At 37.2% G+C, this 26,181-nt stretch overlaps 6 protein-coding genes and 1 non-coding gene across 8 annotated transcripts; 3 read left to right on the forward strand and 4 right to left on the reverse strand.

The window, feature by feature from the left end:
- Positions 1-1,351: 1,351 nt before the first annotated feature.
- Positions 1,352-3,784, reverse strand: LOC132172000 (putative F-box protein At1g65770). Its single transcript, XM_059583419.1, has 2 exons — positions 3,695-3,784; positions 1,352-2,869 (listed from the first exon to the last, which is right to left on the reverse strand). The coding sequence occupies exon 2, from the start codon at positions 2,747-2,749 to the stop codon at positions 1,550-1,552; it is 1,200 nt and encodes a 399-aa protein (XP_059439402.1). The 5' UTR covers positions 2,750-2,869; positions 3,695-3,784; the 3' UTR covers positions 1,352-1,549.
- On the reverse strand, positions 3,642-5,173 carry LOC132172001 (uncharacterized). Its single transcript, XM_059583420.1, has 3 exons — positions 4,845-5,173; positions 4,494-4,758; positions 3,642-4,352 (listed from the first exon to the last, which is right to left on the reverse strand). Exons 1-3 carry the CDS (start codon positions 4,966-4,968, stop codon positions 4,133-4,135), a joined length of 609 nt encoding a protein of 202 aa, XP_059439403.1. The 5' UTR covers positions 4,969-5,173; the 3' UTR covers positions 3,642-4,132.
- Positions 5,174-6,794: 1,621 nt separating this feature from the next.
- Positions 6,795-6,945, forward strand: LOC132173144 (U4 spliceosomal RNA). Its single transcript, XR_009439241.1, has one exon. It is a non-coding gene; the product is annotated as a U4 spliceosomal RNA (small nuclear RNA).
- A 658-nt stretch (positions 6,946-7,603) lies between these two features.
- LOC132170792 (thiol-disulfide oxidoreductase LTO1) lies at positions 7,604-11,805 on the reverse strand. Its single transcript, XM_059581898.1, has 6 exons — positions 11,389-11,805; positions 10,869-11,125; positions 10,656-10,768; positions 9,445-9,592; positions 8,531-8,668; positions 7,604-7,959 (listed from the first exon to the last, which is right to left on the reverse strand). Exons 1-6 carry the CDS (start codon positions 11,777-11,779, stop codon positions 7,879-7,881), a joined length of 1,128 nt encoding a protein of 375 aa, XP_059437881.1. The 5' UTR covers positions 11,780-11,805; the 3' UTR covers positions 7,604-7,878.
- Positions 11,806-12,000: 195 nt separating this feature from the next.
- LOC132170846 (thiosulfate sulfurtransferase 16, chloroplastic-like) lies at positions 12,001-14,697 on the forward strand. 2 transcript variants are annotated; one of them, XM_059581970.1, is made up of 7 exons: positions 12,001-12,313; positions 12,421-12,492; positions 12,646-12,759; positions 12,922-12,995; positions 13,126-13,196; positions 13,288-13,341; positions 14,357-14,697. In XM_059581970.1, the coding sequence occupies exons 1-7, from the start codon at positions 12,228-12,230 to the stop codon at positions 14,429-14,431; spliced, it is 546 nt and encodes a 181-aa protein (XP_059437953.1). In that variant the 5' UTR covers positions 12,001-12,227; the 3' UTR covers positions 14,432-14,697. The 2 variants fall into 2 exon arrangements, with proteins under 2 accessions (XP_059437953.1, XP_059437952.1); XM_059581969.1 differs by having other exon boundaries at positions 12,004-12,313; positions 12,415-12,492.
- Positions 14,698-15,475: 778 nt separating this feature from the next.
- Positions 15,476-17,966, forward strand: LOC132172736 (protein IQ-DOMAIN 21). The gene is made up of 3 exons (XM_059584292.1): positions 15,476-15,949; positions 16,039-16,296; positions 17,662-17,966. Exons 1-3 carry the CDS (start codon positions 15,683-15,685, stop codon positions 17,830-17,832), a joined length of 696 nt encoding a protein of 231 aa, XP_059440275.1. The 5' UTR covers positions 15,476-15,682; the 3' UTR covers positions 17,833-17,966.
- An 857-nt stretch (positions 17,967-18,823) lies between these two features.
- On the reverse strand, positions 18,824-25,887 carry LOC132171293 (serine/threonine-protein kinase STY17). Its single transcript, XM_059582577.1, has 16 exons — positions 25,479-25,887; positions 25,086-25,200; positions 24,266-24,366; positions 23,972-24,091; positions 23,212-23,266; positions 22,964-23,074; positions 21,633-21,683; positions 21,339-21,514; positions 21,150-21,257; positions 20,735-20,808; positions 20,310-20,485; positions 19,975-20,070; positions 19,599-19,679; positions 19,386-19,439; positions 19,162-19,296; positions 18,824-19,085 (listed from the first exon to the last, which is right to left on the reverse strand). Exons 1-16 carry the CDS (start codon positions 25,676-25,678, stop codon positions 19,005-19,007), a joined length of 1,734 nt encoding a protein of 577 aa, XP_059438560.1. The 5' UTR covers positions 25,679-25,887; the 3' UTR covers positions 18,824-19,004.
- Positions 25,888-26,181: the final 294 nt, after the last annotated feature.

Consider the following 26,181-nt stretch of genomic DNA (forward strand, 5'->3'; position numbering starts at 1 on the left):
ACAAAGGCGACAGAGATTTCTTAAAAACCGTTGAGAATTTATCAAATAAATAACCTAAAATAAACTTAGTTTAAAAGTGACTAAACCACCCCACAGACCCTTAAAGGGATTCTTTGGCAGATTCCATCTAATACATAATTCCACATTGTCCCTTGTCAAACTAAACTTGCCTCTGCTCATAATTCTTGATCTGATCTCTCATGTGGTTTGCTTAACAATTCTTTCCTATGTATTTAATAGATTTCCACGTTTAACACAAGTTCTTTGTTTCCACACATTGTATACCACTGCTCCAAAACTGAGTCTGCATAGAGTTGCTCTTAATGTTTGACACTTAACTCTTTTTCCCCAAGATATAATAATGTCTTCCCAATTGAGGATTAGGATCATTAGTCAAACATTTACTTAATATCTCCCTCCACAACATTAGGCTGAAACCACATTGGAAAAAGAGACCCCTACAAAAAAGAGAGATCGCCTGTGAATCCCCATTTAATAAGGTTTCCTCCTTTGCAGCAAGCCATCAGATAAGGGCTTGCTTAGGGATAGCTAAAGGAAACCAAATCACCTTCCACCAATTAGCATTTCGACGCTTGTATCTAATAGATTCCCACGTTTCAGCACATGAGTAAATACCTTTCAACACGCATTTTTTTGTCCAATTATTTCAGCTTCTTCTTTAGGTTTGAGGTTCTGAATAAACAGACAGACACATGCTGCGTAGCATAGCATTCTAATTCTGTAACAAGATTCAAATATGTGTAATTATGCCCATTGTCAACACCCGCGAAATAGAAATGATGTAATTCAATTAGCTCCATAAAAAGAGGGATTTGAGGACTTCTCCCGTACAATTTGAGTATAAGGCCCACTTGTTTGAAACAAATGAGCATGCAGACCCTTTTCTGTGGAACTGTCCGAATTGCATGCAATTAAACAACCAATTGTAAAGGCTTGTTTAGTTATTTGAAAAAACATAACATACATTTATTTATAACACGGCAATCACTAGTTGCCTCAACTAAGGGATCAACATTTCCTAATTATTGGTGACGGATGACTAAAAACACATTTTAGCCGTTTTAGAATACAACTAAACAAGTTCAGGGTTCATGCAACACACTAAGTTTTGAGGGCTAGTTTTTCTGGTTGTACATTTCAGGCATATCGTAGATGAGAAGATGGCTTGGACATTCTACAAAACACTAGCTCATGAGTAGATTTATACCAAGTTCAACTTGTGATCAAGTTTTAATGTCCGTTCTATTTAAGATGGATGATTAAACGGTGAGTATGTGATCATCATAATTACCATCGAAACAATGTGTTATAGGAAAAGTATAAGAGCATATAACAGTAAAAGTAAATAGAGGCCTTCATAATATTTCAACACAATATAATCAATATACAAGATGTAGTCTCTATGTGCTGCCGCCCTCTCGTCTCTCTCCTCCCTCTTTTAGATTTTACATAGCACAACGGGAGAGAGAGGGTAAATTCCCAGTGAAAACACAACGAAGCGCTATCCTTTGGGTTTTCATACTTACATTCATGCATTAGCAGAGCTAAGCCAAGTTGGGGCTTCGCAGAATGGATAAGCATTATCCATGGAAACTAAATCGGCAATACTACTATCCTCTAAACTAAAAACATGACTTTCACGTGGATCAACGAAGTAAATGCAATTCCCTTTACATCCCACAAATTCTTGAGCCGAAACAGAGAAACAACAATCAGTACCCAAAACAAATGCTCGATCACCCAAGCTTTTCAACAAATCCCATTTACCCCCCTCTTCATCCAGCTTATACACTTTGAAATCAACTGTTTTGGGAAAATCTCGGCGCCTAATATTGTTCCCCATCCTCCTTCGTTCCCTGTCAAGGTATCGATCAACAACATAAAGGGCTCCACGCGACTCCATCAGATGCTTCTGATTACCCAAACCACACAGCGGAGGGGAAAACGGTACCAACTTTAAGGATGAACATTCGATCCAAAAAACAGTTCCCCATCTATCAACAACATAGAACTGGCCCTTGTAAACAATAATATCATCATATTCAAAGCTCCGATCACCTACAAGGGTCCACTTCTCATCCCCACATTTCCCGAAAGCCAATTTCCCCTCATTAAAAATCACGAAAACAGCATACTCGTCAGCATCAGTCCAAGCTGAAATCGGAAACATCACTACTTTGCTCACCCCATGAATAGAGCGGTTACAACGGTAACTGGGGGCATAACTTCTTTCAGTTTCTGATCTTGGTGGAGTGGCAACATTAAGTCTAAGCACATACGCCTTTCTTAATTCCACGACCCGGAAGTTCAACAAGTTCAAAGTATTTAGGGTAACAGGGGAGCACCTGTATCTGTGGTTGGGGAGTGGATCTAAAAGATGCAATTTGCCTGAATTTGACTCTTGGACCTTGATCAACCAGCCCTTAATCTTATTGCAAGAAGAAGAAGATGAAGTTGGAAAATGATTTACCGGTTGAACAAGATAGAGAGTGCTTTCGCAGAGATAAACTGGCGATCGTGACCTTGGCGCTGACTCAAGCGCGCTGCGGGGTTCAGGGAATTTGAGAGGGAAGCGAGGAGACCGAGCTTGGGAGGGAGGGATAGAGAAACGCCAGGAGGTACAGACGCTGCGAGATCGGAGAACATCGAGACCGCTGTCGAGGCTTTTGCCGATCACTTCCAAAAGTTCCTTTGGAAGACCCGACCAATCCACTACCCTCCCACCCATATCTTCCTTGCTTGATCGACTCTGAAAAGCATTGAAGCATCGACACCGCGTTTCCGCTTTAATCTCGCTGGATTTGGGCTCCAGGCCTTTCGGGGCTGAATCTGCTGCATCTAAAATACCCTGTGGCCATGTGGTAGTTAATTATAATGTTTTAGGGAAAATTATTAACGAGATGAAAAATGTTATTTTGCATTTTTTTTAAATTTATTTTTAAATTTAAATTTTATTTTTATTCAACAAGTGAGTTGAGCACACTCATATTAAAGAGAATGCTACATAACATATTCCTTATTAAATTAGGTGATCTAGCAACCCTTAATAATCGGATAACATGGAGGTTAAGAATAGCCAAATCACCCTAACAATGTTTATGAGATGATTCGGCAGCCATAAAATTATACGTTAAGAATGAAAAAACTCATGAGTTGATTTACCCTTCCTCATAATCAATTCCAGAGGTGGTTTAACCACCCATAAAAGCCTTATAGGGTGGCTGAATTACCCCCAAGACCCATAATAATAGTGAACTCAATCCACCCATGGTAATGTAATTGTCATTATGGCAATTAAATAGAAGAGCACAAACTTTGCTAAATCCATACACCCCAAAATAAGTTCAAATCCTTTAGCAAGGATTCAAGCCATATATCTTCTTTAGAGCACACCCTCTTCGACATTAATCTTTTCGAGCCCAACTTCAATGAAGTTACTTAACAAGTATAGAATGAGATTACTTCTAAACTGAAATTGGTTGCTCAAATCATAATCATACTAATAAAAAAAAAGATTTAGATGACACAATCACTTAAGATCATAAATTTCTGTACAATGCCAAGCAAACCGGACCATCATTTCTTCACCATATTAACAAAACTAAGTCCACCACCGAATCAAAATACAATGCAATAAGATTGTCCATCATATGAAAAATTGCCTAGACCTCACCTATTCAAACCGGAGCATGAACAGCCCGGCAACTGGCAAATGGAGCCCAAACAGCCTCTCATTGGTCTCCTAGTCGGCGGGGCACTCAAAAACAACAGCAAAAAGAACAAACTTTTAAAAAAAATTTATATAAAAAAAAAAAGTTATAATACAATAAAAATACCATTTTTAGCCCATAAAAATCTAAGGAGACAAAAAAACCATAGGTCTCATCCGTAGTTACTGGACTCCACCCATTGATAAATGATAAGCCTATAACCTCTTACCACCTAAGATTTTTATGGGCAAAAAAATGGTCTTTTGATTGCGCTATAACATATGTTTATTAAAAAAAAAAAAAAAAAAAAAAAAAAAAACCAAGCAAAACTAAGAAAAGCCTGTCTATCTGATTACACCCAATAGAGGAAAATGCCACAAGGCCCACCCAATTCTATTATCTTACGAGATACATCTCATGGAGTACGTTGAGACGGGTGAATCGACCGCGGGTGCACCGTAGACCCTAGGGTGATCGCTCTCCAACCCATAATCCATCATCGGACGGTACTCCAAATCTTCATCATGATCATGCACAAAATCAGGGATCTCAATCTCGTTCCTCCTCACGTGCTCCCACAGCAAATCAAGTCTACTCACGTACCTTAGCTTCCCATACAGCCTAAAGAAATAGATTTAACTTGCTTAAACTTTGAGTAATCATAAATACTCATTTTCAATAAAGGTTGATTGTGGCGAAATTGAAAGTAGAATAACAGATTAATCTTAACCTTTTCTATCAAGATAATAAAGTAGTTATTACCCGCCGCTGAAGAGAAGGCGCCCAAAGGTGGCGAGGAAGAGCCTGGCCTGTAGGCCCGGGTGGACAAAATACACGGCCTCCAGATTCTCCTTGACGCTCATCGGGACCCCCTCGTAGATTGATCGTAGGGCTGAGATTCCCGGAAAATTCTCACACCTTTGCACACCTGTGTGCACGTACAACACCGAAAATGGCCTCTTCCCTAGCTTTGGGTACACCCTCTCCTCCAAATACTTCTTCACTACGTCAACACTCAAATTCCGAGCTACCAGAAACCAAAATCAATTCTTTTAAAAAAGAAAAATTATTTCACAAAGTTAAACAAAAATAGAGAGAGAAATGGTTTGTTACCGGAGAAGAATTTTCCGATGACGCGAACGATCTTACGGTTGCGTTTGTCTCTGCCTTTGATCTTGAAGATCTCGAGCTTCTCGATGAGTTGTTCTTGTTCGGCTTCGGACATGTGAGTAAACATTTTTTTTTCTGTTTCTTCTCAACTTTACTGTTTATTTTTTTCTTCGATTTCTTGCTTTTTAAAGAAGAATCTTGGAAATGAAAGAGAGAAGAAGGTAATCATTGATGTATGCGAGGACAAAAGTGATTATGAAGAGAATCAGAAGGGAAGGAGAGTGGTAGCTGGTCGTAGTTATTAGGGGGTATATTCGAAGCATCTTCCTTTTTTGGATTGGGATGGTGGTGAGTGTCCCGATTCGAACGCCGCGCTACAGTGACTGGCGTGTTTCGGTGGGGTCCTTCTGGGACTCCGAGTTACTTTGGATGGGACGATCCAGACCGTTCATTCGTTTCGGATCGAAATTGTGAATTTTGAAGAAGATCTCAGTCAGAGTCTATGGTTTTTGGCTTCTTGGCTTTGTTGAGATTGCGCTCAATTTGGCAGGTTTAGATTTACATGTTTGGGAGTGTCTCACGTGAGATTGTTAAGGAGATCTTACATGATTTATTATTATTATTATTATTATTATTATTATTATTTTAATTTAGTTGATGAAATTGACATATATTTATAGAACATTGGATTTGGACTACCTATAATGTAGCCAAGATTAATGAGTCTGGCCCAAGTCCCAATGGCTCACTAGGCAGGTTCGGCCCAAACCCAAAACCTAAGCTCATTGAAAAGTATGCACACAATAGCACCTCACCTCCCTTGGCTTGAGCCTCAAATGGAAATAAAATAAACTAGAGATCGAGATCCATCCTATTAATGACTCACTAGTTAAAAAAATTGACAAATATTAAGTGCTCTCTTAAACCCTAGTATTTTTTCTTTGTTCTGAGTGGATATTATTTTATAAAAATTAGTTGAGAAAAATATGAATCATTTTCTTTTTTTTTAAGAAAATAATATTCACTTAAGACTAAGAAAACATTATGAGATGACCTAACATTCCCACAAGAAATTACTTAGAAAAACAAATTAATAAACAAGTCAAATATTCACCAAAAAGGAAGGTAATCTTCAATGACTTTCTACACTGACCTTTAGTTCTCTTGCAAGCCTCCGGGGAAAACTAGATGTGCGTGGTTGTTGTCTCATCATAATTCTTACATACATTCATAAATATCTAATAAAAATATATGTAAAAATAATGTGCTATAAATATATATGTCAATTTAATAGATGGAATTGAAAGTCCTTAAATCCAATTTGAAGAAAAATTAATATATGAAATTAAAAGTCTTTCAACTCAATTTGAAGAAAAACTGTTTACATTTAGAATTGGTACACTTCTTGTGTATTTATATAGTTAATTTGTTCAAAATTTCTTATTAATATTCATTTTATTGATTTATGCAGCAAGTTCAAATTCTCAAGTGAGTCATGTTCGAATCATTCTATTTCAACTTTATTGATAATGAGAATTGATATTTTGATTACTTTGTTGGATTGGATGGGAAGAAAACACAATCATTTTATTCCATAATATTGGCAATCCCCAACATTTTTCCTTGAAAAGACTCAGATTGACGGTCCAATTTAGTTGACAAGGTTTTTCTTCTTTATTGGACGAATTATGAGTAACGAGGTAGCCCTCCTTCCAATAATAATCTCTCTCTCTCCCTCAAAAAAGAAAAAAAGGAAAAGATGAAAGTGAAGTTCACGTGGTGGTGGGTGGCTCCTGTTTTCTGAGGAAATAAAGGTAGCTAGACCGCCTAGACGTGAGTGAGCAGCAACGGCCTTTATGTTAATTAAGTTTCCTGAAGTCCCACACCGAAAGCGAAGAGAACCACGGGAGGCCAAGTTGGATATAAAAGGAAAGCCGAGGGGCTGGGCTAACCATCTTTGCGCTTGGGGCAATGACGCAGCTAGTGAGGTTCTAACCGAGGCGCGTCTATTGCTGGTTGAAAACTATTTCCAACCCCCCTCTTAGGCCTGGGTTAGGCCCAGGCCTTTGAGAATTTCTGGAAGGGCTCCCTTTGGGGAAAAGCCCTACAATAATAGTCTAATATTTTTTTACTTGGTGGGCTTTTCGTAGGCTTGCTTGCTTGCTGCACAGCATTTGGGCTAGTGCCATGAGGTCGCTCCTTGTGGCTTGGGTACTTGCAAGGGCAATGTTCGGCCCCTCGAACGGAAAAAGGGCAACGCATTACAATCTCGATAAATTTATTTTATTTTATATTACGAAGTTTGTGAAATCTAATCAAGGTTACAAATTCAACCCAAAATTAGGTTTAATGCAATTATGTTGTACGTTAAACTTAACACAAAATTAGGTGTTATAGCCTTATATCTCTAATTATCAAGCATGAATTACACCGCTACTTGATACAATTTGGGACAATCCGACTACTTGGTACAATTTGGGACAATCCGAAAAAAAAAAAAAAGCATATGCGCAACTTAATTGGTATGGTCCTTCCATCCAATGACACGATAATATCATTATTGTTGGAGAGAGTGAGTGGTGTCTCGCACTCTAAAGCAACAGAGAACACCACCCTTTCTGTTTCGATTTGTTAAAATGAAAAAACGAAAAAAGAAATTAAAAAAAAAATAAAAAATTGATCTATTAGTTGGTAGTTCTGAGATTTCAAATTCAAGTAATGCAATGAGAAACTGACAGTGTACAGATACACAAACACAATCCTCACCAATTTTCGGATGCTATTTTTGATTGGCCGAGGTTCCCAGAGAATTTTTGAATTTGGGACATGTTCTCAAACACCTATCCCTCCCATTGCTTCCTTTTGTACAGAAGTTGTAAGAAACAACAATTATAAGAGAAAACTTAAACAAGCAATCTCAGGCTCCGAAGGCCGTAATCAATAGATCGAGGAAACATGCATATTTTGTAAGTGAGAAACAAGTCATCTATATGCTGTACATGTGGCATGTGCTACGATATAACCACAACGTGTCGATCTAAGTGGTCTCACTCAATTCATTGAACTGAAACCCAGATGCCTGTGCCAGCTCTGACAATTCTTGTTCACCACTCAAAACCTGCAAAGAATATATGTTTTGCTGAGAACAAAGTGAAATGTAATAGAAATGTCACTGCCCACAAACACTTCAATTGGTTGATGGATGGCATAAATAAATAAATAAATATCAAATCCCTCCGTCTCTCTCATATATATCATTTGAAGTGATAGCTTAGAGAGCTGAGAACATTGAATTGGGAGCTCCAGTAATTTGGACATTGCCCAAATAAATTCTAGATTGCTAAGCCACCTACTCAGGCAGATGGATTCTATATATGGGCTCTCTCACAATTAATACCCAAATTGCTAGATAAATCAATCCGAGAACATCTGTATCACTTATTCTAGAAACATGACGACTAAAGGGAATCTTCAAAAAATTGGGTATCAACCCCATAACTCTATCGTACATCAACTTTGGCAGAACCCAAGTTGACATCTCCAAAGAACTTACTTGCAGGCAAGAAGCTACTTTTAGAATGATGCGATCTATGGTCAAGGAACACAAAAAGTTTATTGCTGCTTTTTTATTTATTACTGATCAGATTCTCTTGTTTGAATCGATTAACAGAAAGAACAAGCTTCCTCACCTGACCATTAATCGCCCACATCGGGAAACCTTCAATTCCAGCATCTGTGCATGCCTTTATCATTTTTGTTCCTTTCCTATATCCATCAGGGAAGCATTCTACATAGTCCAACAGCTTTGCTGCCTCTCGTCCAAACTTCTATATAAATGACACAAAGCAAATAATAAAAGCAATGCTAACCTATCATAATTAGAATCAAGAGGCATGCTGATAAAAGTATTCCATGAATGCAAGGCACGCTAAACTGATTTGGGGCAGACCAAAATGGATACTGTTTTAGCAAACACTATTCGTTCCTAATGCTTCCTTAAAATAGGCACAAAACACTAATCTGATTATCTCATTAAAAATAAGCTCCATTTGGCTACCTTTACCCAAAGAGTGTTATTTAGGCTCAATGCAGAATACTAATGCATGGAAAGCGAGGTTGATGGACAAGTATCCAGCACCAATTGAGGATACTGATGGCCGTTGGCAGGAGGGGGGAAATGGATTTCACAAAGGACTAAAACATGCATTGATCAAGTTACAAAATAAATTTTGAAGAGATCAGAATCAAGCAAGGATTTCAAAGACACCCAATGAATTAAATCTGATCGATCTAAAAGGAATATTCAACCCTTTTTTTAATTTGTTTTATTTTTCTTAACAGCAGTCAATGTTGCATATGCAGACTTGCATAGCTTCATGTAGCCTCTACCAGAACTTGCAGAGACTACTAGGACTTTTAATACCAACACTGATGATTTACGTTGCTTGTCTTGAAGATTCATTTCAAAATTCTGGATAATCTAGCAGAGAGGCTGAAGAGGAAACCTTCTTATTTGTTAACATTTCACACGAACATCCTATGTTTGCACTTGAACACCCCCCCTCCCCCCCCTCAAAAAGCAAAGCTATAAAAGTAAATGTACCTGTTTTTGTTCTACACAATGTGAACACCAGAAAGCCCCATACATTTTAGCTCCCACAGAGCGCAGATGCTTTGCAAGAGAAAGAGCAAAAGAATTTGAAGTTGTTGTGATCTCAGTTGTAAAGTATGGCAGGTCAAGTTCGGCCAGGCTGTTAATGTAAACAGAAATAGGAAAAGAGAAAAAAAAAAGGCGGTAAGTGATTCCTTATCAAAAAAAAAAAAAAAAAAGATGAGATGTACGTCAATCCAAAACTTATAATAGTAAAATCAAAAAACAAATGGGCGAAAATAAAACTTGCAAACCAAGGCATTCAGCAAGCAAGGTGGTGGCGAGGGTGGGTGACAGTGGGGGGGGCAGCAGTCACCTACATAAAACTATAAAATTATGAGCAAGAAGCCTATTCATACATTATTATTGTTATTATTATTTACTTTTGTCTCTAAACATCTCTTTCCTTTACATAAATATTTTTTTTTTAAGTAACTGAATTTCATTAAAAACCAAAGAACACACCCAATTAAGAAACACCTAACCATAGATTTACATAAATAATTAAAGGTTGAACTATCAAGTCAATGCGTCACTGTGTTCCACAATTCAACTAAGTTAATCCCAACAAATAGGGTCCGGCTATGTGGATCCTTTTCTGTCATTTTTTCTTTTACAGTACCTAGAAAGTATAACGTACCCATACAAGGGTCACATATAAGACCTAGAGGCCAATTCAATAACTTGATTATGCATTGGATATAGCATGGCTGCCACAACCGGATGCTACATCTGTACCAAAGATAAGACCACATATAATCAACATATTAACAAAGCACAATCTAGGTGATGCACGCTCCGTTGGGATTAAGGGGACCAAAAAAACCAGCCATATTGGAAATTGAAGTCCATCTAAAACTGCTACTTTGAATGACAGATTTTCCCTTTGTCTAAAAAAAATAGGCTTCTTGACATCTCATGCGGTTACAGGGAAAAAAAACAGGAATAAAAGATGGGTAGATGGCATTGAAGAGGAAATACACAAATTGAGGCTGCCATTTTGCTAACTCTTCCCAAGACATTTCCAAATGAGTACAATATGAATCCAATGCAACTCCAAGAATGATATTTACTACTTGTGTTACATAAAGAGAGGGGGAAAAAAACCAACAGAACATGCTCATGTAACAAACAAGATGCCCTTAGTAAACTAAAATCACCACCTTGTGGAGACAGGTTGAGAAGTACTGTATGAGCTGTTTAGGGTCACGAATACCAAGCTAGCTATAAATAGCTGTAAACCCACCACTTTTTGTATCTCTTGCAACTCATATTCCTACAAAATTAGCCTCAGAAACATCATATTGTTTTGAATCAACTACAGATATTTTCGGCAATTAATTAATCAAAGAAGAAAAAGAAAAAGAAAGACACACCTTTAGAGTAATGAAAAATAAGCTGAACGACAACAAAGCTGACATTAGACAGTATGAGCATGACGCTCCCGAAAATTTTGTTCCTAGAATGTACAAAAAATACGCACTGGCAGCTGCCATGGAAGTAGTGCTTCCAAGTAGAATTAAACGACCATTGGATTCACCCATTCCAAAGGGAAGATTCTTTCTTGTTAACTGTAGACCAAGTGCCGCAACTAACCCATATGCAACCATTCCTAACAATGGAAGAGGAACACCTGGCAAATGCAAAAGGATTGAAACCCTCTGTCAAACACATAACCTGCAATGTAATTCATGTGCAATTTTCCAGTCAAACTAAACATTTCCTCAAAATTAAAAAATAAATAAAAATGACATCGCTTCGATAGTCGCACTAGTTGAAAACAATCAATCCTTGCTATGCCTTGATACAACATATTGGGCGACCACCTTAACCCAATTATGTCATACCAAATCGAATACTACGACAAATCGAACAATTTAGTCCAAGAGAAGATACCAAAAACGACAGCGTAATCGCTGTTGAGGATGTCGCCGCAATTGCCTCCTCCGGTCGGGCAAAAGGCTTCAGAATTCGTGAGCTTGAGGTACGTCAAGTACGTCGTCTCAACAAAGCCTATGCCTCCAAGCCCCGCACACCACTTGTATGTCAAATTACTCACAGACGAAGAAGAAAAAGAAGACACGGAAGTCGTCGTTTCAGCTTCCGAATCGGCATCTTCACCACTCGGTCCCGAACTCGAGCACTTCGCCGGAAGCACCAGAAGTCTCCGGCAACCCCAACCGTTCCTGGCGAAGTCAATTCTGCCTTGGGAGTAATAGGAAATGGAACGAGGTGGACATCTTAGAGACAAGAATGAAGGAGATGATAAGCTCACCAAGCTCGCCATTGCTGAAATTGGAGCTCAGTTTACTCTTGAACAGACTAAATTGCACACATTTGATTGAGGGATGGTGACAACTTGACTGGATCATCGGGTCGGGTTGACTGCAAGCCCAATATCAAGTGAGCCCGTTGATGGGAAGCTGTAGGCCCAAAGAAAAAAAAAGGTGATGTGATAAATCCTGTCGGTTTTCGCGGTTGAAGCTTATCCATGCAAACATTTGTTTGTGTGCCAACATGACACAGTCATCAACATCTTGGCTTCCATCGGAATTTTATCAGGAAGCAGAGTGCTGGCGTGGCAGTTACACCCTTCCCTGATACCCCCATTAAATAATCACCTATAACCACCACACCATCCTTGCCATACACACGCACACTCCCACACGCAAATCTCAGAGACGCAGCAAAAAGATTGAAGGAAAACCCAACCACACTCTGTGAATCAAGAAGAAATGGCGGTGAAGCCGTTTGTTTCCTCTGCTTGCTTCACTGGCTTTTCAGTTCCAACAGTTTTCTACCCTCCTGATCTCAATCAAAGGTGTGTCCTTTATTTGTCCATTCAATTACTGCCCCTTTATCGGTTCATCCTCCTCTCTCTGTTTTCTCTAATTGATACGATTGAAAATCCATTTCTTGTAGTTGTAGGTGTTTACTGTCATCAATGGCGAATCCGCAGCGCTGTAGGATTGGTAGTAAGCGAAAAGTTTCCAACTTGAGGTTCGTTTGAATATATGAATGTGATGGGTCAGTTCAGTTGCGCGATTCCCATGTTTTATTTTCTTTGAAAAACAAACAGACCAGTATATTTTAGAACGTTCAATTCATTTTTCTTTGTTGGTAATAATGGAACTCTTTATGGGATTAATCAAGAATTCCGAATTCTTCCCTGAGAGGGAACTTGGAGGCCACCGGCGTTCCGACGTCCGTTCCCGTCCGTGTTGCGCACGAGCTATTTCAAGCTGGACACCGATATTTGGACGTCAGGTAGTCTACTTTTCTAACATTTCTGTTCAATTCCTTGGGCGGCTTATTATTACTCCTTATTTATATATGCTTCTGATATTTATCTCAAAATCTTATTATAATAGAAAGAATTAAATTTAATTATTTAATTAATATTCTAACGGTCCTCTATGGTCTATATAGGACTCCTGAGGAGTTCAGTGCAGGACATGCCTCTGGGGCTATTAACATCCCTTACATGTACAGAGTTGGATCAGGTTCTTTTTAATCGTTCATTGTCTTTGGCTGCTAATTTCTTTATGGTTAAAATTTCATCTAATTTTGTATTTTCTTTCTGCTGAAGAGTAATTCTTTCTTCTGTAATCTTGTTTATCTGAACATCTATAGGGATGGTAAAGAACCCCAACTTTCTGGCAGAAGTATCAGCCCATTTTGGGAAATACGATGAAATTATTGTTGTAAGTTTCTGTTCCTAGAATTGTTTTTCATCGCCTGCTGGCCTGAATGTTAAAATTTTATGTTGTTTTATTAAATGTTCGGGCTTTACAGGGTTGCCAGCTTGGGAAAAGGTCGCTCATGGCTGCCACTGATCTATTAGCTGCTGTAAGCACATCAAGCTCTTGGTTCTTAAGCGATTATTTCTGGTTGTGGGAGTTTGGAAAACAAAAATAATAGTAGGGTTGAATATCAGTATCAGCTATAAATCAAGTGGGTTATATCTTACCTAATTGTTAAAGGAAGCTTTGGGCAAAAGGCAACTCTTGTTGCTGTTTATGAGCAAGTAATGGGGATCAAGTTTGAATCCCTAAGAATGCACTATAGAACAAAAGGTGGAAAAGTAATGGTGCTATAGAAGTTCCTCAATTCTGATGCACATATTAGCTTCTCATTTCCTTTTGAACATAAAAGTCGCAATTGATTTTCTTAAGGCTTGAAGGGTTAAGTTAACTCTACCGATTAATGTAGTGAACAGAGCAAGGAAAGCAGTCTTTCATTTTGAAGTTGTTTCTATTACCTTCTTGCAAGATTAATATATGTCAAAGTTTACTGGAAGCAGTTGTTCATTTAGGGCTCTGACCATTTGCGGATTATTTTGAAATTTTCCCTAGTGATTACCAAGTAGACAAAGTTGTCCTCTAAACTGAGTCGGAGGAAATTCCTCTAATCCAGTCTATTAAATTGACATCTTTTCACATGCATTTTTAATAAAATTTGGAAAAGAAACTTTATTTGACATTAATTTCCACCTAACGAAAGGTAGGGTGCTTCGGTGCTTCCGCTTCTTTAAGCTCCATTGTTTTTTATGTTTTTTTACATCAATATTGTTTTGAAACCCAAAAAGTTAGTCCTACATTGAGAAGAGGAATTACTCGCATTGAGTGGATATAATTTATACGTGAGTTTTAACGGTATTAATGGTGAAGAAATGATGCAATATTTAGTCTTTGAAACATACATCTGAATGCCTTTTGACAGGAAACCGTTTTAGGTTTCCTGTCAAAAGAATGATGCAATACTTTCTCTTTTATAATCCACCCATCTAAATGTCTTTTGTTCAGCAAATACTTTTACCCAAATAATTGAATAAAGCTGAAAGGAACTTCACTCTATTCTGCAGGGTTTTAGTGGCATTACAGACATAGCTGGTGGGTATGCTGCCTGGACACAGAATGGACTTCCAACAGAAATGTGAAGTGCATTTGCTCATAGCATCTTCACCTCCTGATATAATAGAACTCAGGAAGAGCAAAGGTGATATGCAGAAAATAATTTGCCAGTGTTATAGCAAAAGAGATCCTGGTAAAAAGTATACTGAGAATGTATGTAAAAAATTAAAAATAAATAAAAGTGGAAGGCCATGTATGATCTGTGTTAACACAAAAATAACAGATGATTAAGTTCTGGTCAACTTTGTAAAGAATATGCTGTGTATAAAGATATTATGACTGCTTCTGTGACGAGGGAGGAAAAGTGCCTACTTAAATCCCTACTCTAAATGAATTTATAGAGCTTTTTTAATATAAAAAACCAACATTGGACTTAGTACTATAACTATATTTATAAACTACTTACTCTGTGTGAGTTACTTATCTTCCTAATTTGAAAACAAGATGTTAGAATCTCTCCACTCGTAATGTCATGGTCATGCCATGTATAGTACAAAATAGGAAAAAGAAATTGGAAAAATTTGTCGATATAAACAATGCCTTGCATTCCCGGGATAGAAAAAAAAAATTAATGAATAGAAGACTACCAATTACATCAAGAAGTAGAAATTCCCTCTCTTACATGACTTTTGGAAGGTTAAAATTTTTCTCCAAATTAAGTTGGGAGAGTTTCTAATTATAAGGTCAAATGTCAATTTAATAAATTAACTTAATAGAATTTTTTCAAACTTAAATTGGAGGAAAATTTTGTCTCAACTTCAATATTGATGTAAATATTTACTTCTTAAACTTTTGATGTACACCACCAAAAGTTTCTTCTCTCAAGTAAAATTTTTTACAGTAAAAAAATTCTTCTCTCCGTATAAAAGTTTTGGGAGGATGAAAAGAGTCATCTCCACATCCGACCCTACCCAGCAAATCGGGTATGGGACAAATATGAGTAGCAGCCCTTATTATTCTATCCAACCGGCTCGTGCTTACATAGGCCCACACTTTTCTTATACCAAAATAAATAATAAATAAAAAGCTATTTTTTTATTCTTTTGAGAATCTCTTCCCGGTCTGAATCTTTGGCGGCAGAGAAATTCACCCTGCCACGTTCTCGGATATTAGGCAAGAAAACTCTCTCCGTCTCTCTGTCTCTCTCCCAAAGCAAACATATATGGTGCGCATTTACACTACCTGCACGCGACCACTTCCTCCTAAGTTGTTGAGTCAAGAAGATATTAAACCAAACAAGCTCCATCACCACCAGACTAGAGAGACGGGATACGAGGATGGCGCCCATATCCAAGAAATGGTTCAGAGTGGTCCGAAGAAAGTTTCACAGATCATCTCACACAGACACCATTTTTTCCGATTCCAAAACAAGCCCAAAAATTTCAAGTTCCAGTGAAGAAACAACAGTTGCTGGACAAGAAATATTCAAAACAGCGAGTTTTGAAGAAGATAATGTTGCAGCTTCACCAACACCATCGTCATCATCCCTAAAGAAGGATTCAACCAAAGCCATTAAAATCCAACCATTTTTTAGAGGCTATCTTGTACTTTCTCCAAACCCATTTCAGTTGGCATTTATAATTTAACCTAACGGTAATATTCTTTGGGTTTTGATCATCTCAAAATTTGACAGGCAAAACCGGCATTTCGAGCTCCTAAGAGCGTGGTAAAAACCTCAAGAAGTACTATACGATTGGGGAAGTCCCGGAGTTGCTTCAGAATAGCTCAAAGAAAGTCCCGTAAACCATCTCACACCAACAATAGAGCTAGCAGTTCCATTGAAGAAGCCTCTGAAGACCCCACTGTTGCAGCTTCATCATCCCAGAAGACAGAAATGACCAGAGAAGATATGGCAGCGGTCAAGATCCAAGCATTTTTCAGGGGCCATCTTGTAGTATTCTTAATTCCAATCTATTACATTTCTTTTCAAGATTTCATTCTTTTTCAATCGATATAATGCTAATCTAACAGTGCTCTTTCTTGGGTTTGGATCACTTTAATTAACTCAAACAGGCTAGACAAAGATTTCGAGCAGGTGATCAGAGCATTTCCACAAGCTCCAAGAAGAAAAGAATGGGAATGTCCCGAAATTGCCTTAGCATAGTCTTTCGCAGAAGATCTCGTAGAGACATTCTCTCCCCCGATGGCAACATTCCAAGCGATTCCACTGAAGAAGCAATTGCTAACGAAGAAAGCAATGAAAGAGAAGTGACCAAAGAAACAATCAGTTCTGTAAACGCCTATGGTGAGGTTTCATCAACAGTGTCATCCGAGAAGAAAGACAAAACCATTGAAGATATTGCAGCCATCAAGATCCAAGCATCTTTCAGGGGCCATCTTGTAGTTATTCCATTCCATTTAATTCCATTTCCTTAATTTCAATTCATATCAATGGATAAGATTATGCATATAGCCCAACATTGATCTTTCTTGAACAGGTAAGGCAGACATTTCGAGAACGTGAGACCACGAGCTCCAAGAAGAAAAGAAAGGGGATGCCCCCAAATTTCTTCAGCATGGTCCAAAGAAGGTTTCGTAGAAGATCTCCTAAAGCTAGTAGAAGCACTTCTACCGAAGAAGCAATTGTTAAAGAAGAAACCATCAAGGTCGAAGACGGCAACGGTGCAGCTGCTTCTTCATCAACACCATCATCACAAAAGGAAGAATTAACCAAAGAAGATGTTGCAGCCGTCAAGATCCAAGCAATTTTCAGGGGCCATCGTGTACTGATAATTCATCCAAGCCTTTGCATTTAGTTCTAAACTTTTTTTTATGTATTGATAATCATTTGGCTTGTAGTAAACCAAAAATGATCTTTGGCAGGCAAGACGAGCATTTCAGTCGCTTAAGAGCCTGGTATCAATATCCAGAAAGAAGGAAAACAGACCGAGAACAGTGCGAGTGTCTCGGAATCTGTTCGACATAGTCCGAAGAAAGTTCCGGAAGACGCCAAATAGAGATATCATCTTCCCCCACAACAACCCTTGTGCGAGAATTTCCACTGATGAGGCAACTGTAACGGAGGAAACAATCAACTTCGAAGACGCCGATGATGCAACTCCATCTACACTGTCATCCCCGACGAAAGAATATTTAACCAAAGAAGATGTTGCATGCATCAAGATCCAAGCATTTTTCAGGGGACATCTTGTACTTTATCCAACCCAATCCATTTCCTAGTAAAATTGTATGCGATGGACATGGATTTTATCATGTAACAAACTAATGATCTTTCCTTGGGTTTTGTTGTTTATAGGCAAGACGGGCATATAGAGCACTTAAGAGTCTAGTGAAGCTACAAGCAGTGGCTCGTGGGGTGTGCGCCAGGAGACAGGCACGTATAGCCCTACATTGCATGCATGCGCTCACACGATTGCAGGTCCGGGTTCGTGCACGACAATTACTTAACAGTGAAGAGGTGGTATGATGATTAACGCATCACAACGTGAGGATCAGAATCTATTTCACTTAAAATACAGCGGATCCTATTTTCTATCTTGACAAGTTTTACGAAGTGTCCCTATGTGTACCTTTATATTTTTTTAGACGCTGTAACATAAACCTTGCATTTTGAAAAGCGTCCACCATTTGTACTATTATTTTTCACAAATATTTAATTATTGATACCTTCTACCTAACTCTTTATCTATTAATTGTTAGGATTGTTGAACAATGCAAACGATTATAGATTACATGGAGTTACCATTCATCAGCAAGTAGAGCTTATTTTTGTGTCCAAACCTAGGAGGAACTAGGGTAGTAATCGAGTTAAGTTGAATATTAACTGTTCAAGCTCAAATTTTTCAATATTTTCGAAAACGAGCTAAACTTGAATTTAACGCCAAATTAAATAATATGTTCAAACTCTATTTATTTATTTTTCGAACCAACACCAGCTTGATCACTAGCTAATCAATTAACTTATTTATTCCATATATAAAATAAGTATCATGATTTTTTTTATTTTTTTTCCGTAAATTCATATTAATCATAATTTAATTATTTTGAAGATTTATTATTTGAGTAATTAGATAAATTAACTCAAATTTTCAACAATCTAATCTCGAGTGATGAGTCCATATGTTTGTCATATAGTTTGTGTATATTCATTATACACATATATACACACAAATTTAAGTACTTTAACATGTTTTTATTACAAAGTTAAAAATAATATTTTAAAAAAATAATAAATACAAAATAATAAACGAAACTAATTTTTTATTCAAATTGTTCGCTTAATAAATGAGTTGATTTAGTTCATTTAAAGCCCTACAAAGAAACCCCATTTTTTCCCATAAGAGATTCATACTACCAAGTTGGCCACTTTTCCATCCTAACCCATAATGCATTAACATTCAAAGGCATATATATAAAAGAACAGTTGGGTGAAATAATAGAGAAGGGAAGAACGAAGAAGTATGAAAGAGAACATAAATGGAAACAATAAATACACTGCCAATTTACGAGACAAAAACTATAATCAGGTTGATTCTTGGGAAAAAAAAATACTATGCAATACAAATTGCATCCGACTAGACATGGCCTACACAGTACGATTATGCATAGAGCACTACCATATTCACTCATCTCAGATTTTTAATGATGGCCCCTTCTGAGGGCTGAAAAGAAGCCACCATATGATCTTTCCCTTCGTCGATCTACTCCCTCATTTCTGACCTGCTTCAACACATCATGCTTAGAAAGGTTTGACAAGACTGATCTTTAAAGTGACCGACTTAGGTTATATGTTTACCTCATCAGCTATACATTGAAGGACTTCTAAAATTTCAAAGAAGTCGGGTCTTTGGGCCGCGTCTTGCTGCCAGCACCTCTCGAGCAGTTCAGCAAGTCTTGGGTTAGTGTTTTTTGGGATTGTAGGCCGTAAGCCCTGATAGACATGGTAGTTAAAGAGACGGACCATTTAAAAAACGAAAGTGGTTATGGTAGACCTTATCTTGAAATGTAAAGAATGAATACCTTTTGCACCACACCAACAGCTGCTTGTAACGGGGTTAATCGGGAGTATGGGAGCTGGAAATAAACATAGAGACCGTCAAAAAAAAGACAAGTTTATGCCATCATAAATTAATTGATAAATAAGTAATTAAAATAAAATAAAATAAAATAAAGTTCTTTTGGTCGCTGAAAAATATGGGCATCATTTTCTCTTGAAAAAACTAGAAGACTTACTTCTCTGGTTAGAAGCTCCCAAAGTACTATTCCAAAGCTGAAAATGTCTGCCTTGTGATCATATGCTTTATGTTCAATGACCTTCACTCAAGCATAAAGACCGATATAAGAAAATGCTAGGAAATGCAGAAAGCATGTAACACACTTATGTAAACTGTAAGCTACTTAGAACTAGATTATCAAAGAAAGAATGAATCACATGATGGGGCTCAGCAAAAATGACATGGCTGTGAGCATATTCTAGCGCATGGAAACTATTGTTGTTGCAATGTAAATCCAGGAGGGTTAGAAATGACAACAAAAAAATATGTTGCACTTTGCAGGAATGTAAAGAATACGAACAAAGAAAGGAAGTTGACGCTAGAAAGGTGCATACCTCCGGAGCCATCCAACGATATGTTCCAGTTTCAGCAGTCATCACCCCAGACTGAGTCTGCACTCTGGCAACCCCAAAATCAGCAACCTTTACAACCTGTTCAGAAGGGTCTAGAATTTTAGCACAAATAAATCAAGAATCTTGCTTCACTATTTTTCAGGAATAATTGTTATTTTTATTCTTCTGTTTACTACTTGAAAGAAATTCATGGGAGTATAATAACCAAATAAAGTGAGAGAAGAAATAAATAGATGTCCTTCACATAAAAAAAATAAATAAATAATGTTCATTAACAGAATAAATCAACCATGTGCACATTCATGAAATATTCTTACTTCGTTTTCATCCATCAGAAGATTGGCAGTCTTGAGATCCCTGTGGATTATATTATTTTGGTGCAAATAATTCATTCCCTTGGAAATATCAATTGCTACTTTGAGTAGAGATGGAAGCTTAAATAAACTCCTCTGTTTATGCAGAAAATCGTAAACACTTCCCTTAGACATAAATTCTGTTAAAGCACAAACATAAGCAAGCGAAACTAATATTAGTACATTGGATGAGGCAGCAAAGTCATCCTACAAATATAAATATAAAATACATGATACGTCTTATAAGAAAACAAATAGGTGGTTTTCTGTGTCAACTTCATAAAAACAAAGCAAGCACCAATTAACAGCATCAATCATGAGCTCCACAGGTAATAAAATAAGAAACTTGAGTATACAGCATCATATATATTAAAGACTCGTGGATTTACCAGTCACAATACACAGGTTTGGAGGTTGCGTACATGCACCTATGAATTGCACAACATTCTTGTGACGAACTTTCCTGCAAACTAAGACAAGTCAATACAAGAAAAGGAGGAACTGTCAAGAGAGAGATGAATGCAGAGAACGGAACTACATCAAAAAACAGAAAGGCAAGTCAAATACAATCCAGTGAAATGGAACAAAACTTATAGGATATATCAACATTCAAAAGGTTCTCCATAATAATTATACATGACTAAAAGGGCAATCTCCACAAGTGAACATGTACTCCTTTTAGTTCGGAGAGAGCGAGAGTGAGCTTAAAGGAAGGAGGCATCGGTAAAATCCCAAAGCTTAAAGAATAATGTTTGAAAGGGCAAGTGGTGGCACTAAAAATTATATGCAGGTATTCAAACCAACCTCATTATATAGACTTCCTGGGAAAACTCTTTCAGCATCTCCTTATTGACACGCTCTGGCTTGAGGAATTTAATAGCCACTTCTTGACTAAAATATGTGCCTTTATACCTGAGAATTTATTCAAGGGAAAAGAAAGATCAGCCGAAGACCAAAACACAATCAGACACTGGTTTCAAACAGATGACTCACAGATCACCAAATGACCCGGATCCAACTTTTTCACCAATTGTCAGCTGCCTGGTATCAATTTCCCAGACATCAGTCCCATCAGTCGGTATTTCTATGGCATTAGAAACAGTTTCAGTCCTTGCTGGGTTATGCTTGCCAACAGCAGAAACCGAAAGCTCTTTCGACCAATATTGCTCCTGCAGATAACACCATCAAAGGGATATAACATTTTGAACTAAATTCTGTAGAATGATACTAAACAAAAAAGAAAATTAAAAAAAAAAAAGAAAAGTAAGTAGTATGGGGAAAAGTCACCTTAGACATCAAAATTTCTTTTTCCAATGCACCCTTAAGCTCCTCAGTTTCCTAAATTTTACATAATGCAATATATCAAATTATAGTGATGTAAAATGAAACAAAAAGTGTTATTTTGGCCATTAAAAGGTACTCCAACTGAGACACTTCAGAAATATTAAAAAAAATTCAAATTGAATAAGGAATAGAAACATCGTCTTCAATATATTACAATAGACCAAAAAGAACAAACCAAAAAATATTGCAACAAATGAATAACAGATGTAATATGAAGAATATTTAACATCAAGTACAAAACAAACTAGAAATTGATTTTGATTCCAAACGAAGTTATCGAAACTAAATACCAAATTCCCAAAAAAGAAGAAGGAAAAACATCTAGAAAGTAAATCCTTCCAGGTATGCAGTTCTGAAGCCATCTCTTAGTACTGTTGTGATGTCACATTCCAATACTCTGAATGACGTTTTTTTCATGTTTCCCCTAAAAATATTATGTTAAGATTATCTCTCTTATTTTTTGGCACCAAACATGAAATTTAAAAAGATTGAATAGGAAGGCAAGATAAAAGAAAACTCAACACATAATCTCTTAAGATTCACATAGACAAGTCAGTAAATAAAGTAAATTATTAAACTAAAAACCGCATGGAAAATTTTTGGAAAAGTTGAGAAATCCTGAGAAATACAAAAATCAATGGACAATATTTACAAATATAAGCAAGAGAAAATAAAAAAAATTGTATCTAAGTATTCAAATGCAAAAAGGAAAAGTACGCTGGGAAAAGATGAATGATGAGAGTAAGATGAAGAAGATATTGCAAGCAACCTAAAAAGGCAATTTACACATTTCAGTTGACCCTCATCTAAGCCCTAACTTAAACTATCCTTCAGAGCAATTATCAGCCCAACAATAGTTTTTTGAGCCCAACCTGCCCAATTATCTTGACCCTAAAGCCAAAAAGCAAAGATAATTAGTTGCCAAATGTTTAAATTTCTTATATTTTTCAGCTGAAAATAAATTAAATAAAGAATGAAAAAAAGAAAAAAAAAAAAAAAGAAGCCCAATCACATGCAAGCCATGTAAAATGATAACTGACAGATAAAACTCTATCTGTCAGCAGTTACATATTACTCAGTACAACAGACAAACATGCTATGTAGAAATGACATTTCCAAAAGCAAAGGGTTACGCATTGAAAGAGATCAATTACCATAACCAGAAACCAAGATATCAAAATGTCAATGCCACATAGTAGCAAACATGTTAGTTTTTCCAGATCACCAAGATGCACAAAATCAGATTCTTTATGCACAGAACTACAAGACCATACCTCATAAGGCCAACCATCAACAACAAAGACATCCAGAGAGAACCCATCGACAGTGGAAAAGGCATGAGCTTCTCGAATGTTCAGTCCAATCTCAGAAAGTAATAAGGTTAACTGGAAAATTAATCATTTTTAATATTAATTAGTTGGAGAGAGAGAGAGAGAGAGAGAGAGAGGCTAACATGCAACCATTTTATTCAGCAATAATATCAAAACACATGATGGTACAATCCATGCACGTGTATTAGTACCTGGTTAAGGAGTTTTAGCTTGTCAACCATTGCAAATGTGATCTCATGCATAGGCCTGCAAGATTAGCAACTGTAGATTAAAACCGTGCAGAAATGAAAAGAAAGACCCAAAGAAACATCAATCAATCACTAAAAAGATTGTCTTCATGGTATATTGCATCAAAATATTTACTTCCTATTATAGATGCCTCATGAATATAAGAAGTTAACTCTCGTCCTCCACAAGGAGTCATGTATTAAACCAACCCAAGAAAAGAGAAGAAAACTCCAATAGCCAATTTTGAGGAGGGACCACAAAATATAACAAAGTATGAAAATTGGCCGAGAGAGAGAGGCTTACCACTACAAGGATTTTTTTTCCATAACATAACAAAAAGACCACCAAAAAGCTACAAATGGTTGCTTTTCTAAAACTTCCCAACATAGGAATTTATTGAACATATTCTTATTCTTGTTATCATATAGAATTCCGAGTACATCTCCATGCAAATTTACTCTCTCTCTCTCTCTCTCTCTCTCTCTCTCTCAACATACATGCATTAGCAGATGTCACGTCTAAAATGCAAGCAACCTTGATTAAATAAATCTCAATGTTATTTTGTCTAATAAGTTAAAAAGAAAAACAATCTAGCTTAATTCACTAAAATCCTTAACAGCATGAAGAAAAGTGGGGAGAAGGGGGGGTGGGGAGAGCAACTTTGCATTAACTACACTGTCTGACTAACTACTCTAGATAGTGTTGAAATCTTCAATTTCTTACCGAGGAAAGGATGGCGTCACACTCATGGCACTGCCTCCATCTTCAACAGAATTTCCATTCACTTGAAGGGCAAGTGCTTCAAGATTGGGAGATGAACCAAAGGTAGGCGGTGGATGGATTCTGTGGGACACACGCACACACAAATGATAGCATCATTTAATGAATATCAGAAATAATATTACAAGTACTCAAGGATGAGGAATAAGAACCCAAAATTGAAGCATCTACATGTTATTAAACATTAAATAAGAATGGAGAGTACAATTATGCAGGTAAACATGTAATGAGCCGTACCCCTGTTTACTAGGGTTATTAAAAGAACTTTGTGCATCTTCTTTCATTGAAGAATCTGAATACACAGAATCAACAGAATTTCCATTTGCAATGGGATAAACCTGCATTGAAATAAAGAGTCACAACAAAGCAATTAGGTGCATATCACTATTCCAGACTAATTAATTTGGTTAAAAAAGTCTTCACCTCCAAGACCTTATCTTTTTGTTTCTTTTTTCTTTTTTAATCGAAACACATCCAAGATCTCAGAACGTTATTTAGATAAGACAAGGAACATGGTTCTTCTGGTGCAATTAAACAAACAATATTGATTGTAATCAAACAGGAGTAGATAAAATTTATCAAGGTGCACATGGTATGATTTGTAAGACTCTTAAGTCTGAGACCTTTAATAATACTATGTTGGGCAGGGTTTCGGTCAACATCAAGGCTCGTGATATAATGAGCTTTAAGTAAAACACCTAACGACATATATGTTTATTTTAAATAAATAAAAACGAATATAGAATCAGACAAGTTAGGTTCACTTTCTGCATGCTGAGAGGTATTTAATTTGGAAGCAAAGATTCATGATAAAAACTAATTACCGATGGTGGATCACAATAGGCCACCTATGAACCAAATTGTCCAATAAACCAAATTGTGGTACTGAAATATAAATTGCAACAGCACAGTTTATTTTCATTCCTATGGCAACTTTTACAAGAAAAGCATCAACTAAGTTATTGCCAACAAATAACCAGAGTCATCAACTAAATGGCCTAAACTATTCAATTGAAAAAGGCAGAGCAAACAGTGTAGTAAATGCAAATATGCATACCTGCACAAGCCGAACTTCGAATGCAGGCCGATTAGCAGGATCTTCAGCCAATTCCAGTAATCGCTTATGAGTGAGCACATCCTCTGCCCTCTCCACGTTCACATCCAACGCATATCTATACGTTAACAACCACGCGCCCCAAACACGTTAGCTCTGAAAATGCATTCAGGGCTTCGATTAAGAAAAAAAAGGTAAAATCAAAGATAAATTCAGTGTCAAAAACTATGATTTCAGAAACTAATCCCCGAAAACCCTGTTTGGTTGCATATACAATTTAATACAGCAGTTTCTTTCTCAGCAACAAACAAGCAATGCCAAACACAATAAAATTAAACTAACCAAAACACTGATTTACGAAAAAAGTTCAAAAACTAGGGCAAGGGCGGTAGGTACCGAGCAGGGAGACGATTGAAATGAAGAAAGAGCTGGTCATCGAAGCCCAGAAGGTTCGCCTCCTCGCGATTCAATTCCTGGATTCGACGAAGCACCTCGCTGTACACCTCATGCTTCTGCCTCTGCTGCCGAGGAGTCTGTGACTGCGGTGACTGCGCGGACCTACTACCGCAGCTCTCGTTGTCTTCTGCAATCGGCATTAGAGAAAGAAAAACCACACAAATCAATGAAAAACGAAGCGAAAAAATGGGTCAATTACAGATTCACACGGTGAATGAGGCACTGAAAATGGAGATGTGGAGGCCTAAGAGTGATCGCGCATGGTTCAGATGAGATTTTGTGGAAATTAGCAGAGAAGGGAAAGAGAGAGGAGTAAGGACAAAGCTGGAGTTGGAAAAGCAGAGAGCTTGAGAGATTCTGTGCTGGTTCTTTTCTCTTCAGGAGCTCTCCACGTCAGCATCTCGCCCCACTAGGGGTGTGACTCAGCTTCGACTAGGACTTCCTTTTATTGGATAAACAAGGAAAAAAATCGAAAACGCCGTTTGGCTTTTGTGAAAGCGTGATAAAACTTTTTTCCTCCTTTCGTTTTCTCTTTTTCAAAATAAAAATAATTAGATTTTGCTTAAGTGATGAATACTTCTACCTTATCTTTCTTTTTTAATAAATATATCTTGTATTTTTTTATAACGCTTAACCCAAATCC

This window comes from Corylus avellana, chromosome ca2 (genome assembly GCF_901000735.1).
Source record: "Corylus avellana chromosome ca2, CavTom2PMs-1.0".
NCBI lineage: Eukaryota > Viridiplantae > Streptophyta > Magnoliopsida > Fagales > Betulaceae > Corylus > Corylus avellana.

What these genes read in the sequence shown, in the direction of transcription:
- LOC132172000 (XM_059583419.1), bottom strand. Translation starts at nt 2,749, where the DNA reads ATGGGTGGGAGGGTAGTGGATTGGTCGGGTCTTCCAAAGGAACTTTTG.
- LOC132172001 (XM_059583420.1), bottom strand. Translation starts at nt 4,968, where the DNA reads ATGTTTACTCACATGTCCGAAGCCGAACAAGAACAACTCATCGAGAAG. An exon ending in CATCGGAAAATTCTTCTCCG is followed by an intron (nt 4,759 to 4,844) that starts GTAACAAACCAT and finishes GGTTTCTGGTAG; the next exon opens with CTCGGAATTTGAGTGTTGAC. An exon ending in CGCCTTCTCTTCAGCGGCGG is followed by an intron (nt 4,353 to 4,493) that starts GTAATAACTACT and finishes CTATTTCTTTAG; the next exon opens with GCTGTATGGGAAGCTAAGGT.
- LOC132170792 (XM_059581898.1), bottom strand. Translation starts at nt 11,779, where the DNA reads ATGGCGAGCTTGGTGAGCTTATCATCTCCTTCATTCTTGTCTCTAAGA. An exon ending in TATTTTTCATTACTCTAAAG is followed by an intron (nt 10,769 to 10,868) that starts GTGTGTCTTTCT and finishes CTAATTTTGTAG; the next exon opens with GAATATGAGTTGCAAGAGAT. An exon ending in TGTGGGCGATTAATGGTCAG is followed by an intron (nt 7,960 to 8,530) that starts GTGAGGAAGCTT and finishes TATTCTTTGCAG; the next exon opens with GTTTTGAGTGGTGAACAAGA.
- LOC132170846 (XM_059581969.1), top strand. Translation starts at nt 12,228, where the DNA reads ATGGCGGTGAAGCCGTTTGTTTCCTCTGCTTGCTTCACTGGCTTTTCA. An exon ending in CATGTACAGAGTTGGATCAG is followed by an intron (nt 12,996 to 13,125) that starts GTTCTTTTTAAT and finishes GAACATCTATAG; the next exon opens with GGATGGTAAAGAACCCCAAC. An exon ending in AATACGATGAAATTATTGTT is followed by an intron (nt 13,197 to 13,287) that starts GTAAGTTTCTGT and finishes CGGGCTTTACAG; the next exon opens with GGTTGCCAGCTTGGGAAAAG.
- LOC132172736 (XM_059584292.1), top strand. Translation starts at nt 15,683, where the DNA reads ATGGCGCCCATATCCAAGAAATGGTTCAGAGTGGTCCGAAGAAAGTTT. An exon ending in CATTTTTTAGAGGCTATCTT is followed by an intron (nt 15,950 to 16,038) that starts GTACTTTCTCCA and finishes AAAATTTGACAG; the next exon opens with GCAAAACCGGCATTTCGAGC. An exon ending in CATTTTTCAGGGGCCATCTT is followed by an intron (nt 16,297 to 17,661) that starts GTAGTATTCTTA and finishes TGTTGTTTATAG; the next exon opens with GCAAGACGGGCATATAGAGC.
- LOC132171293 (XM_059582577.1), bottom strand. Translation starts at nt 25,678, where the DNA reads ATGCCGATTGCAGAAGACAACGAGAGCTGCGGTAGTAGGTCCGCGCAG. An exon ending in AGCTAAAACTCCTTAACCAG is followed by an intron (nt 23,075 to 23,211) that starts GTACTAATACAC and finishes TTAATTTTCCAG; the next exon opens with TTAACCTTATTACTTTCTGA. An exon ending in CAGGAAGTCTATATAATGAG is followed by an intron (nt 20,809 to 21,149) that starts GTTGGTTTGAAT and finishes CTTAGTTTGCAG; the next exon opens with GAAAGTTCGTCACAAGAATG.